General features: G+C 39.5%; 1 protein-coding gene across 7 annotated transcripts in view; it reads right to left on the reverse strand.

The window, feature by feature from the left end:
* The window catches only part of TRPM6 (transient receptor potential cation channel subfamily M member 6), a 148,046-nt gene that overhangs the window by 25,673 nt on the left and 107,413 nt on the right, over positions 1–14,960 (reverse strand). For all 7 annotated transcript variants that reach the window (XM_062208420.1, XM_062208423.1, XM_062208425.1 and 4 more), the window contains 4 exons: positions 11,129–12,273; positions 10,493–10,599; positions 4,392–4,563; positions 1,311–1,402 (listed from right to left, as the gene is read on the reverse strand). In XM_062208420.1, the coding sequence (XP_062064404.1) occupies positions 1,311–1,402; positions 4,392–4,563; positions 10,493–10,599; positions 11,129–12,273 (1,516 nt within the window). The remainder of the gene's footprint in view (positions 1–1,310; positions 1,403–4,391; positions 4,564–10,492; positions 10,600–11,128; positions 12,274–14,960) is intronic.

The following is a 14,960-nucleotide window of genomic DNA, read 5'->3' on the forward strand; positions in this document are numbered from 1 at the left end:
AATTATATTTGTAGATAGAAAGAAAAAACAGACTAAAAAAATCAGAGACTCAGCACTGGAGAAACACTGAGGGTCCTTTACCCTGTGATGCTTCGATTGTCTTCATCATGTCTGCCAACAGTTTTTGGTCAGCCTGTGCTTAACTGATCATACTAGCAAGCAACTCAAAACTTCTAGAAATAAACTATCCCATTTTTGGGAAATTTCAATTGCTAAAAATTTCTCCTCAGATCAAATTGAAACCCATGGCCCAGTAGCTTCTATATGTTGATTCTAGATTTACTTGTTAGAAGTGTATTGAGGGGCCAGCACTGTGGCACAGCGGGTTAATGCCCTGGCCTGAAGCACCGGCATCCCATATGGGCGCTGGTTCAAAACCCAGCTGCTCTACTTCCAATCCAGCTCTCTGCTATAGCCTGGGAAAGCAGTAAAAGATGGCCCAAGTCCTTGGGCCCCTGCCCCCACATGGGAGACCGGGAAGAAGCTCCTGGCTCCTGGTTTCGGATCGGCACAGCTCTGGCCGTTGCGGCCAATTGGGGAGTGAACCACTGGATGGAAGATCTCTCTCTCTCTCTCTCTCTCTCTCTGCCTCTCCTCTCTATCTGTAACTCTGACTTTCAAATAAATAAATAAATCTTAAAAAAAAAAAAAAGTGTATTGAGGGACCGGCGTTGTGGCATAGCGGATTAAGTTGCCATCTGCAAAGCTTGCATCCCACATAGGCGTCATTTTGAGGCCTGGCTGCATGACTTCTGATCCAGCTCCTTGCTAAGGTGCCTGGGAAAGCAGTGGAAGATGGCCCAAGGCCTTGGGCCCCTGCCTGGGAGACCTAGAAAAAGCCCAGCTTTTGTTGCAGTCATTTGGGGAATAAACCAATGGATGAAAGATCTTTCTCTCTCTCTCTCTTTTTCTCTCTCTCTGCCTCTCCTCTTTCTGTGTGACTCTGACTTTCAAATAAATAAATCTTTTTTAAAAAAATGAAGTATATTGAAAATATCTTATTTTTCGTCCATACAACAACTTTCGAACATTTGTAAAAAGTTTCAAGAATTCCTGAATTCTTTCTTTCATGTGAACATCCCCAGGATAAATTATTGAGTGCACAAACAAACTGGATAAAGAACAACACAGAGAGAATAATGTGAAGGGTCGAAAGAAACAGCAGGATTCACCTAAGCATGGCTTCAAAGCATAGATTTAAATTCAATGCCAAAAAGAGTAGAAGCCAATTAAAGGACACAAAGATAGAAAGAATATAGCTAAGTGAAGCACACAAAAAAATTTTTTTGTAACTATCAAAGTATCTTTACCTCTTGAGACTGCTTTAGGGAATCACCAACTTGTATAGATTGTTGTTCAATTTCTTTAGTTTTCATTTTCTGATACCTATAAGGTTCTAGACCTTGTTAAAGAAAAAATTAGAAAATACATGAAAATGTGTTGCATTCAAATCAGTTCCCAAATAGAAAAATCTGAACACAGTGGGTTTATTTAAATTTGGACATAGTTTTTCTCTTTCTGTTTTTAACAAGTTTTAGCAAGTTCCTTTATGCTTTCTTTCCCAAATGATTGAAAGATATATGTTCTATTTCTAGTCTTCTATAGCTACTTTTATATTTATAACAAGTTATACATCTTTATCAAAGTCAAAAATTAAATGATCCATAATCTGCCCTCCTATTAAATAACACTTTTAGTATTTTTTATATTCACCTTCTCCCGCAATCTATAATCTAGCTTTATTTAAAATATGTTTAGCAACTGAATCACGCATCATAGTAGGTCACTTAAAACAGAAGCGGGGCTTGCTCTGTGGCATAGTGGGCTAAGCCTCTACCTGCAGTGCTGGAATCCACATGGGTGCCAGTTTGAGCCCTGGCTGCTCCTCTTTGGATCCAGCTCTCTGCTATGGCTGTCAAAGCAGTGGAAGACGGCCTTGCATCTGCATGGGAGACCCAGAAGAAGCTCTTGGCTCCTGGCTTCAGATTGGCTCAGCTCCAGCTGTTGTGGCCATCTGTGGGGTGAACCAGCGGATGGAAGACCTCTCTCTCTTTCTGCCTCTCCTTCTCTCTGTGTGTAACTCTGCCTTTCAAATAAATAAATCTTTAAAAAATAATAATAGGCCGGCGTCGCAGCTCAATAGGCTAATCCTCTGCCTTGCGGCGCCGGCACACAGGGTTCTAGTCCCGGTCGGGACACCGGATTCTGTCCCGGTTGCCCCTCTTCCAGGCCCGCTCTCTGCTGTGGCCTGGGAAGGCAGTGGAGGATGGCCCAAGTACTTGGGCCCTGCACCTGCATGGGAGACCAGGAGAAGCACCTGGCTCCCGCCTTCGGATCACCGTGGTGCGCCGGCCGCAGCGCACCGGCCATAGCGGCCATTGGAGAGTCAACCAACGGTAAAGGAAGACCTTTCTCTCTGTCTCTCTCTCTCTCACTGTCCACTCTGCCTGTCAAAAAAAAAAAAAAAATGAAAACAAAAACAAAAAAACAAGAAAAAAACCCTAAGAAAAAAATAATAATAAAACATCATATAACTTTATTTTTTAAAAATGGTAGTACATGGCAGGCATTTTGTGCAGTGGTTAAGATGCTGGATAGGATCCCTGCATCCCATGTTAAGAGTGTTGACTCCAGCTTCCTGCTAATGTGCACCATGGGAGGCAGCAGGTGATGGCTGCCACAGTTGGGTCCCTGCCACCAAATGGGAGATCTGGATTGAGTTCTCAGATCCTGATGTGGGGCTGTCCCAGCCCTGGCTGTTGCAGGTATCTGAGGAGTGAACAAGCAGAGGGAAGATCTATCTGGCTCTGTCTCTGTCTCTCTGTCCCTCTCTACCTTTCAAATAAATAAAAACTCAAAAATGTTAAATATATGTATTGCATAATATGAATATATGACATTTATAATTAAAATGAATGTGTTTATAATTGGTCCTTTAGGTGTGGGAATGATTCAAATTTAGGTTCTTTCTCTAACAAATTGTGATTTAAGGCAAGATAATTAAGTTCTTGAGCCATATCTGTAAATTAAGAGGGTTCAGAATAATTTAATTTCTAATATCCCTTCAGCTTAGAGTCTACTTGATTCTCAGTGTTTTAAGAGACAACTGAGTGTTTTTGAAATATAAATCAGTATTCTTTCACCTTAGCATTGACATTTTGGACTGGGTAATGGCTTGTTGTGAGCAGTTATACAACACATTGTGGGATGCTTACAGCAACCCTGGCTTCTATCAAGGGCACCCCGCCTCTACCTGTGGCACCCAACAATGTCTCCAGATATGGCCAAATGTCTGTTGGGGATGGTGGGAAGTTGTATAAAACATTTGTTCACTGAGAACCACTGAATAAGTGCATGCAGAAGTATAAAGATGCATGAGGGCATAAATTTCAATATAATATCTATTTGTACCTTAAGTTTAGTATTTTAAATAATTGTAAATCTTAATCACATGGTCCTTTCTCTTTAAAAAAAAAATCTATTTATTTATTTTCAAAGAGCTACAGAGAGAGAGGGAGAGAGATCTTCCATCTACTGCTTCACTCCCAAGACAACTACAACAGCCAGCGCCGGGCCAGGCTGAATCCAGGAGCCAAGAGCTTCATTCAGGTCTCCCATGTGGGTGTCAAGGGCCCAAACACTTGGCCCATCTTCTGCTGCTTCTCCCAGGTCATTAGCAGGATGCTGAGTTGGAAGTGAAGCAGCCAGGACATGAACTGGCACCCATATGGGATGCTGGTGTAGCAGGTGGCAGCTTTATTCACTATGCTACAATGCCAGCCCCGGTCTCTTCTCTTTAAAAACTGGTAAGAGCCCACTATCTAATGCTAGAAGTTCAAAGTTCTGATCATTGCTGTCATTTCTGCTGATAAGTCTGCTTTCATCTTACCTGTCCAGGCTTATTTCCCATCCCATACCTGACTCTTTATTACTAGCTAGTTGACCTGTCTTCTCTCCTCTACAAATACATTCTCGTTAAGCTGAAGGGATGAAATAAACATGCCCATGAAGTAAACACCATGTGAGCAGTAGTAGATAAGTTTCATTCAATGTATTGAATTCTGTGTGCGGACCTATATTTTTGTCACATTAACTTTAACAACATATCAAATTAGACAACCCTCCTGCCCCATAAATCAAACTAAATGAATGCTCTCTGGCAAATGCACTCTGAGTCAGGTTCTATAGCTTTGAATACAAGACACTGTCCAAATCTTAATTTGTCTTTTCTAGATTCTTATAACTCTCCCCTTAAGGAAATGAAATTCCATCCCTTTCAAAAACTTAAAAATGAGACAGAGGTATTTTCATTCCTCGGAGTTGCTACCTTCTCTTTCACTCATCTCTCCTTGAAGCAATAGCAGGGACCGCCACTGGTGGGAAGAACATACCCTGAGACGATGCCAGGCTTCTGGAATCAAAGGCTGGAGACTCTTCCTCGTGTATATGACCAAGTCCAGACACTGTGAGCCAGGTCTTGCTGCAGTTTTCTTTTGCGGTGTTGTCTTTTCCTGGCTCTGATTCCAGCTGGTCACTGCGACAGCAGGTGTTGACTGTTATGACCTGGTGAAAAAGACACTTGTTAGAACACAGTAACATTAACCCGAAAGCATATTTGAGTATTTGAGCCACACCAATAGAGGCACCATGGTGAAAAGCAGTGGTTATTAACATCGGCTGCATCTCAGAATCACCTGGGAACCTTTAACAAATCCTATTACTGAGGCTGGCAGGACACAAGCACCTGTGCGATTCCTCTTTACAGTCAGGATTAACAATCAGGGAACCACTGGTACAGAAAAGCAAAAACAAGGTTAGAAGAACTTGGGTTGGAATTCTGGCTCTCTGTCACTTAAAAGCTTTGGGAACATCTCTGGGCCCCATTCCCTTCATTACTGAAGTAATAAATAGCCAATCACATGGCTGATCTGTGTACTTCCCAGGGACAGGGAACAAATGAGGTAAATTGGTAAACTACAAAGCAATGAATGGATGCAAGCGTGAGTACTTGAGCTCAGTTGCAATTCCTAGATGAACTCTGACTATCTGAACTATTCCAAAAATAAATCTACCTACATGCTTACTTCTTGGGACACTGGGAACTGATGACCTTTTTCCCTGAAAGAATATCCTTCCTTATCAAGCTAAATCTCACCCCCTAAGAAGAGGTTTTATATCATTGTCTCCATCCTTACTCTCTGCTTCTGCTTCTCTTCTGAAAGAAAGGGCTAGGGGGTTTTGTTTGTTTAGAGTACATCCAGATTATCACTTGGAAAATCAGTGTAAAATGAAGCAGGGTATTAAGATCATGAAAGATGACTGCCTGAAGAATTGCTAATTCAGATTTAAGACCCATTCAAATAGATAAACAGGTTCACCAAATGAAAATGAAAACAATGTATCAGAAAGTTAAACAGAAAGTTAAACAGTGCTTGGAAGAAATTTTATAGCACTACATAGCTATACGAGAAAAGAAAATAGTCTAAAGTCAATGACTTAAGTTTCTATCTTAACAAACTGTTAAGAGAAGAGCAAGTGAAACCACTCCCCCCCCCAAAAAAAAAAAAAACAGAACAAATTAATAATAAGAGCAGAAATCAATGAAATACAAATCATAGGAAAAGCAATGAACCTAAGAATTGGTTCTTTGAGAAGACCAGTAAAAAGATGAACTTTAGTTAGACTGAGTCACTGCTTGAGATGCCTGCATCTCATAGCAGAGTGCCTGGAATCAAGTACCACTTCTGCTTTCAATCCAGTTTCCTGCTAAATTTGCAACCTGTGAGGCAGCAGATGACAGCTAAAGTGGTTGGGTCCATGTCACCATGTGGGAGATCTGGAAAGAGTTCCTGGCTTCTGGATTTGGCCTGGCTCAGTCCTGGCTAGGGAACTTGAGAGGTGCGTAAGAGGATGAGACCTCTCTCTCTCATAAAAATATTAAAAACAAATTTCCCACAAATATGGTTTCATTGGTTATTTTTACCAAATATTTAAGGTTGAAATAGTAGTATCAATTCTTGCTGAACTCTCCCCAAAAGCTGAAGATATCCTTCTCAACTCAGTCAACAAACCCAGCATCACTCTGATACTAAAACCAGACAAAAATGTTACAATAAAAAAGAACTAAAAACAAACATCCCTTAAGAATATAGATTCAAAGAATTTTAACAAAATTTTAGCAAAATTAATTCAATATATAAAAAGATAATAAATCATGACAAAGTGATGTTTATTCCAGAAAGATTAACATTCTAAACACTAATTCTAGCATTATAAAACCAATACAATCATATTAGCACAATAAAAAGGAAAGAAATCTAATCATCTACTTAGATGGAAGAAAGGCCCTTGACAAATGTCAACACACATATTTCAGAAGCATTCCCAAAAAATCCAGTTAAGGTGAAGATCACATTTTTTTTTTTTAAGTAAATATAAATTTCCAAAGTACAGTTTACGGATTACAATGGCTTCTCCCCCCCTCCAGAATTTCCCTCCCACTCGCACCCCCCATCTCCCGCTCCCTCTCCCATTCTATTCACATCAACATTCATTTTCAATTATCTTTATATACAGAAGATCGACTTAGTATATATTAAGTAAAGATTTCATCAGTTTGCACCCACACAGAAACACAAAGTGTAAAATACTGTTTCAGTACTAGTTATAGCATTACTTCACATTGGACAATACATTAAGGACAGATCCCACCTGAGAAGTAAGTACACAGTGACTCCTGTTGTCGACTTAACAATTTGACACTCTTGTTTATGGTGTCAGTAATCTCCCTAGGCTCTAGTCATGAGTTGCCAAGGCTATGGAAGCCTCTTGAGTTCGCCGACTTTGATCTTATTCCGACAAGGTCATAGTCAAAGTGGAAGTTCTCTCCTCCCTTCAGAGAAAGGTACCTCCTTCTTTGATGGCCCTGTTCTTTCCACTGGGATCTCACTATACAGAGATCTTTCATTTAGGTCTTTTTTTTTTTTTTCCCCCCAGAGTGTCTTGGCTTTCCCTGCCTACAATACTCTCATGGGCTCTTCAGCAAGATCCAACTGCCTTAAGGGCTGATTCTGAGGCCAGAGTGCTATTTAGGACATCTGCTATTCTATGAGTCTGCTGTGTATCCCGCTTCCCATGATGGATTGTTCTCTCCCTTTTTGATTCTATCAGTTAGTATTAGCAGACACTAGTCTTGTTTGTGTGATCCCTTTGACTCTTAGACCTATCAGTATGATCAACTGTGAACTGAAATTGATCACTTGGACTAGTGAGATGGCATTGGTACATGCCACCTTGATGGGATTGTATTGGAATCCCCTGGCACGTTTCTAACTCCACCATTTGGGGCAAGTCTGATTGAGCATGTCCCAAATTGTACATATCATATGTTCTCCCTGATCGGCAACAACTAACTGAGCACCAAAGGGGAAACCTGTTGAAATGAAATGGACACTATGAGAAACAGAGACTTGATCAGCTCTTGTCCTGACTGTTGATGTACAATGTAATAGTTTATCCATTTTAGTATTTTTTTTTTTGTTCTAGTACTATTGGTTGAACTCTGTAATTAACACACAATTATTCTTAGGTGTTTAAATTTTAACTGAAAAGTGATCCCTGTTAAATATAAGAGTGGGAATAAGAGAGGGAGGAGGTGTAGAGTTAACATTATATTGAATAATAAAGACTAAATATTTTCCTCCTAAGAACAGAAGCAAAGAAAGAATATCTTCTTTTGCAACTTCCATTCAATACTGTACTGAAGGTTCTAGCCAAGGTGGTTAGACAAGAAAAAGAAATAAAACACATCCAGATTGGAAAGGAAGAAGTGAAATTATCCTTGTTTGTAAGTGATAGGATCATTTATATAGAATATTCTAAAGAAGCTACAAAAAGACATGTTAAAATAAGTGAATTTAGCAAGATTGGAAAGTATAGAAACATTATAAAATATTTATCCCTATATACCAGAAACAGAATTTAATTTTTTTAAAAAATTGCAGTTGTAGGGGCCAGCAGTGTGGCACAGCGGGTTAAGCTGCTATCTAAAGCACCCGCATCCCATATGGGTGCCAGTTCAAATCTCGGCTGCTCCATTTCCTATCCAGCTCCCTGCTAATGTGCCTATAAGAGCAGTGGAGAATGGCCCAATTCCTTGGCCCCTGCCACCGCATGAGAGGCCTGAATGAAGTTCCTGGCTTCGGAGTGGTCCAGCCCCAGCTATTGCAGCCATTTAGGGAGTGAACTAACAGACAGAAGATATCTCTCTCTCTCTCTACCCTCCTCCTGCCTCTTTCTGTCTCTCCTCCTCTTTCTGTAACTCAACCTATCAAATAAAATAAAAAATAACCTTAAAAAAAAGAAATTTGAAAAAAAGGGAAAAATTGCAGTTATAATAAAATTTAGAAGAACTAAATACCTAGGGATACATTTAACAAAAGAGGTAGAAAACCTGTACAATGAAAACTAAAAAGCATTACTGAGAGAAGTTAAAGAAGACCTAAATAAAGACATATACTATGTTCACAGATCAAAAGACTCATTGTTAAGATGCTAACTTTGTCAAAATTGATATTTAGATTCACAGCAATTATAGTCACAAACTGTCTAAATTATATAGAAATGCAAAAAATATAAATTAACTAAACAACTTCTTAAAAATGAGAAAACATTTGGACCTTCAAGACATAATTTCAAGACTTATTATGAAGTTAGAATGTTCAAGATAACATGATATTTGCATAAAGACACAGAAAAAAGATTTTTTTTTTTGCTACCGTCAATTTTTGACAAAGGTTCCAGAAAAACTCAACAGGGAAAGAAAATATTGTACCCAAAATATGGTAGAAATGTTGATATCCATATGAGTGAGGGTGAGGAGAGCGAGGAGGAGAAAGAAGAGAGGGGCTGAAGCTAAGGGAGGCAGGGAGGGAAGAGGGGAAGTGAGTCCTTTGTATAAGATAACCATATACAAAAATTACCTTAAAATGCAGCCCATAACCAATGTAAGAGCTAAAACTATAAAGCCCCTAGAATAAAGCACAACAGAAAATCATGATTTGGGGCTTGGCAAAATATCTCTTAATTGTGATACAAAGAGCACAGACAATAGAAGAAAAGTCAAACATTTGACTTCATCAAGATAAGGATTTAAGTACTTCAAAGGACATATATGGAAATGAAAAGGCAAACCAACAATGAGAGAAAACATTTGCCAAACGTATAACTAACAAAGTAATACAATCTAGAATATATTTTAAAAGCTTTTATGGAAACAATCTAAGTGTTTGGTAACTGATGAGTGGATAAAGCAAACATAGTACATAAACACAATGGGATAGGACTCAGCCATAAAAAAAAAAAAAAAAAGATGAAATCTTGTCATTTGTAACAACATGGATGGAACTGAAAGTCATTATGTTAAGTGAAGTAAGGCAGACACAGAAAGACAAGCACTACACAATCTCACTCATATGTGGAATCTTAAAAAGCTGATCTCATAAAAGTTGAAAGTAGGATGATGGTTACCAGATACCCTGGGGACAACAGAGGGTAGACAAGCATAGGGAAAGGTTGATTAGCAGGTACTAAGTAATACACAGGAGAAGAGGTTCTGATGTTCTGTTGCACAGTAGGGGGACCACAGATAACAATAATGTACTGTAAATTTTTCTTAAAAAGAATAGAGTTAAAGATTTTGAATGTTTTAACAACAAATAAAGTATAAATGTTTGAGAAGCTAGATATGAACATGACACAACATATGCATGTACTGAAACATCACACAGTATTTCATAAACAAGTACAATCTTATGTATTGGATAAAAGCAAAACAACAATGCTTTAGAAACTCTTAAGTTTTACAATAGGCTAACACCCAATTCCAAAAATGGGCTAAAGATTTGAACAGACACACCACCAAGAGAGATATATGGATGATAAATAAACACATCAAAAGGTTCCAAAAATTGGTCACTACAGAAAATCAAATGAAATCACCATGAGATACCACTACACACTCAATAATATGGTGAAAATTAAGAAGATTGAGCACAGTAAGACCTGGTGACAATGTAGAAAAGCTGAAATGCTCATAAACTACAGGTGGGCATGCAAAAGGACACAGTTACTCTAGAAAGCAGTTTGAAGGTTTTTTCAAAAGTTAAACATTTAAGCCATATGACTCACATTCCACTCTTAAATATTTCCAAAGACAAATATAAACATATATCCAAAAAAAAACCTCGTACACAATTTTTATTTCAGCTTTTTTAAAATTGCCAAAAACTGAAACCAATCTGAATGTTCTTCAATCTGTGTGCAGTTAATAAACTGCAATGTATCCACTCTTGTAACTCTTAAATTTATCTCTTGACTCCTTCCAGTACAATGTTATTTTGTGCACATGGCACTTTAAACAAAGACAATCAGCCTAAAATAGGCCAGCACCTCAACTGCCAAAAACCTAAAAGTCAGAACGCAGTATACTTACTGGTACTTGTAGTCCCTGTGTTTTCTTCTTTTTCTTTGGCAATCTCTTGTTTGTTAACATTTTTGCTTTGATCCATGCTGCCCCTGTCTCTGAGTATCTTGAATTAGCTGTAAAGGAAATAGTTCACATAAGAAAGTTTAAGACTGAATGTTAGGGGGCCGGTGCTGTGGCACAGTAGGTTACTCCTCTACCTGTGACACCGGCATCCCATATGGGCACCGGTTCTAGTCCCGGCTGCCCCTCTTCTAATCCAGCTCTCTGCTATGGCTTGGGATAGCAGTAGAAGATGGCCCAAGTCCTTGGGCCCCTGCACCCATGTGGGAGAACAGGATTAAGCTCTTGGCTCCTGGCTTTAGATCAGCACAGCACCGGCCATTGCGGCCATCTGGGGAGTGAACCAATGGAAGGAAGACCATTCTCTCTCCCTCTCACTGCCTGTAACTCTACCTCTCAAATAAATAAATAAAATCTTAAAAAAAAAAAAAAAAGACTGAATGTTGGGAGAGGGGATGTTTTGTTTTCTAGAAAGGGCTGAGATAATGGAGAGAATAAGAATGTAGTCATCAGTCAAAGATGTAAAAAAAAATGGTAGTGATGTAAAGGACTTAATATGTCTTTTCTAAAAAGTATACTCACTCTTACTCTTACAGATCTTCATCAACTTCTCTTCCTTGTAGAATCTAAAACTATGACTTCTAAGGAAGGACTTGTCTCTGCAGAGAGAACTGATCCAGAAAGATGTATCTGGCTGCAGCCATGGTCGCTCCTCTGAGCAGTCACTAGTCTGGGCCAGTCTCGTTGGGTTCTCAGATAGTGATGGGCTTTGACTCTGCAGCTGGCTTGGTTCACTCTGAGTGGAGTCACTACTATGAGTGGAGGGCAAGCAGGTTTGCCATTTTCTCCTGATGCTGAACACACCGGGTTCATTACCTTCTGAAAATGCCCAGTTCACATATCCGCCTCCAGTGTAACTGCTCTTGGCTTGGGAAGGAAGGGAGGTCATTGCCAGGGGTGTAGGCGTGCAACTCAGAGTGGGAAGAGTTTGCTCTACCTTGTCCTGTTTGTCTGGTGTCTGAGTGACTGGCTCGTCCTGTTCCTGGGGTTCAGCCACTGATGCCTGCTCTGAGACTACTGGTGTCTGCCAATTCGGGTGATCAGTAACCTCACTTTGATACACCTGCTCAGTTGCCAGCACATCTTCTTTTGCTTCCATAGAGGGTCTGGACGGAGGCAAAATAGTTTCTGCAGAAAAAGGAACTTGCTTTAGATAAGAAGGGACCAGGAGAAACTTGCCATACTTGGTGCGTGCTTGTCTGTTGAGGGACATCCCAGAATCAACAATTCTTGTTTCTGTTGCTTGCTGTTTCTGGTCATCGCTCACACTGGCAGTCTCTCTCTGACTGCCTGTAATCTGCAGAAGGGCTCGCCGCTGTGATCCTGGCTGATGCTGGCTTCTCGCCAGGCTCCGCAGCAACGAAGGGGGCATGCTGTAGTACTGCAATTTCTTCCCCCCAGAGAGCCCCACACTGCCTAACATCTCTGCACAGATGACATTGTTCCAGCTGTGGGGAACTTTTCTGCAAGTAGGATGCTTTCTCTCGACCAGCAGAGCCTTATCCTCTTGCAAGGTGTCGACAGCAGAAAGAACTTTGAGGGTGTCCACAGTGAGGGCTGAGAGGTCCTGCAGGTGTCCCACCTGGCTGTCCAGAGACAGTAAGGAGTCCTTTATAAAAGACACCTTTTCATTCATTTCCTTCATGTGCAGGTACATCTCTGTGACCCTGATGGTGAAGAGAGAGAAAACCAACAGACACATTACGCCCATGTGAGCTTGCCTTGCTCTCTTCCTGTCCTACTTCTGTTCCTAGGAGGGTTCACAGCCTTAGTTGCTTCCCAGAGTACGTCCGTCTTCTGCCTGCTTTTCTCTTCCACAGAGTATATATACTCCTTTGCTCCTATAGTTCCCATATCACCCCAATGAAGAAAAACTACAAATCCACCTTTCTAGCCCTTATTTCTTTTTAATATTTCAGAACCACATTTCTAGCTTCCTGCCTATTATCCCTTCAATTATCTGATCAATTATTCCATTGTTTTCATTAATTTATATGATAAAAACCTGAATGCTTCCTATTGGCAAGCACTGTACTATTCCAATGGGAAAAGGAAATCCTGAATAAGAAAACAAAATGATGGGAACAGAATCAATAATCAAATATGTAACTAAGAAAATGGAGAAAAATGATAGAGCTTTAAAAGGAAAAAAAGAAAACCTCCAACTCTATACTTCAAATAGATTTACCAACAAAACCCATTTTTGGAAATCTATGTTAATAAAAAATAAATAATTTAAGATAATGATGTCCATCTATTGATTTATATAAAAGCAACACAACATATCTTCAGGTATCCTAGTACAAAAGTAAATCACAAGCAAGTGGAATAAGTGTAATAATTTCATTCAGAGAAAGAGGGAGAGAAGGAAATGTTAATTAAAACTTACCTGTATAGATCTCTGTAAATATCTCTGATGGAGATGAGCTTTACTTTGTGTCCCCCCACAAAATAAATAAAGATTTCTTGAAGTCTGAATACCAGTGGCCCAGAATGGGACCTTCCTTGGAAGACAGATCTTTACAGAAGTACTCAAGTTGAAATGAGGCTAGGAGGTTGAACCCTAATCCATTATGACTGCTGGAAACATTTGAGGAGAGGGAAGATGATGTGAAGACTAGAGTGATGCACCTGCAAGCCGAAGGTCACCAAGGATTGCCAGCAAACACGAAGCTAGAAAGGCAAAGAAAGATTCTGTCCTACAGACAGGAGAGAGCATGGTCCTGCCAGTACCTTGACTTTGGACTTATAGTTCCCAGAAGTGTGAGATAAGAAATTTCTGTTGATAGAAGATGCCTCATTTTTTTATATTTTGCTATAGCAGCTCTAGCTATCTAAGCTTATTGCTAGAATAAATTTTAATGAATCTGATTTGCTACATAAGAAGAAATTTCTATTTAAAATATATCACAAAGTTTTAACACAAAAATAATTTGGAACATCACTATTCTAACAATAGGATGAAGCATTCACTGCCCTTAATACTCAAAATACAAGATTCCAAAGGACATGAACAAGTAATTCACAAAAAATAAAATACAAAAGGTAAGACAACATCATCAGATAATCAAAGATGGAAATTAAGATAATAATGAGTTTGTCCACATTGTAACATTTGTTTTAACCTAGGAAATTAGAGGGCAGGCATTTCACCTACATCCCACATCCCACATCCCACATCCCACATCCCACATCCCACATCCCACCCACATCCTGTATCTCAGAGTGCTAGGTTTGAACCCTGGTTCCACTCCCAATTCCAGCTTCCTGGTAGTGTGTACTGTGAAAGACAGTAGGGAGTCATTCAAGTACTTGGGCACCTGCCATCTACGTGGGAGGCCCAGATGAAACTGCTGCCTCTTGGCTTAGGCCTGGCCCAGCCCTGGCCTTTGCAGCCATTTGGGGAGTGAACTAGTGGATCTCTTTTTCTCTCTCTCTCTGACTTTTAAATAAGCAAGTAAAATCAATAAGAAAAAAGAAGAGTAAGTGCAAAAAGACCAAGTTTTCACAGTGAGCTCTGGCTTATGGCAATGGATTTTTTTTCTTTTCTTCCTAAAATTTTTTTCTCTAATTATTGGGAGACGGATTTAGTTTCAACTTCACAATAACTAAAATCTATGATAAATGATAATATTAAAGTTTTAAAACAAAACAGCAAGGGAAGGTATCTAGCCAACAGTCACATGACTGACCTGACCACCTGCACATATAAAAAATGATGCTCAGTTTCATTTGGGGGCAGGAAGAAAAAGTGATTAAGCCAAGAAGAGTTTAACACTCAGCTGTAGCAAGAACTTCCCAAAATAGTGTGAGAGTTTTCATCCCTAAAACACATTTCAAGTAGCAGGAATTGAAACATCTTATCTGGGAGCTTTGTAAATAGGAATTAAAGAATAAACAGAGTATTTTCCATTTTATTATAGCCTATGTGGGTAGAACACTCTCTTGCATTTGCTATAGAATTCTACTTCCATAACTCAATAGCAACTTAATAAATGCTTCCTGACCTCCTGGAACCTGCAAAATTAGAATTGGCAAGGATGATGTGGGAAAGAGCACAAAATATATGTATATTCTCTTCCAAATACGCTTAATTAGAGCCTCTCCAGCCAGTGCACTGTTTCATCTAATTCAAAAACAGTACAGTCTGCACAGCAGTAATGGAGACTCATTAAGTTCCATTAGCAGCAGTCACATCGAACAGACACAATAGGAACCAGCAAACTATTCACAGCAACAGGTAACATGCCACAATAGGAACCTGTTAGACAAATAACCTGGTCACCTCAAATCGGGTCCTCTTGCTTTTAAGGTACTTATTTTCTAAAGCTCAATGTCCTGTGCCTCATATGTT

This window comes from Lepus europaeus, chromosome 12 (assembly GCF_033115175.1).
Source record: "Lepus europaeus isolate LE1 chromosome 12, mLepTim1.pri, whole genome shotgun sequence".
NCBI classification, from domain to species: domain Eukaryota; kingdom Metazoa; phylum Chordata; class Mammalia; order Lagomorpha; family Leporidae; genus Lepus; species Lepus europaeus.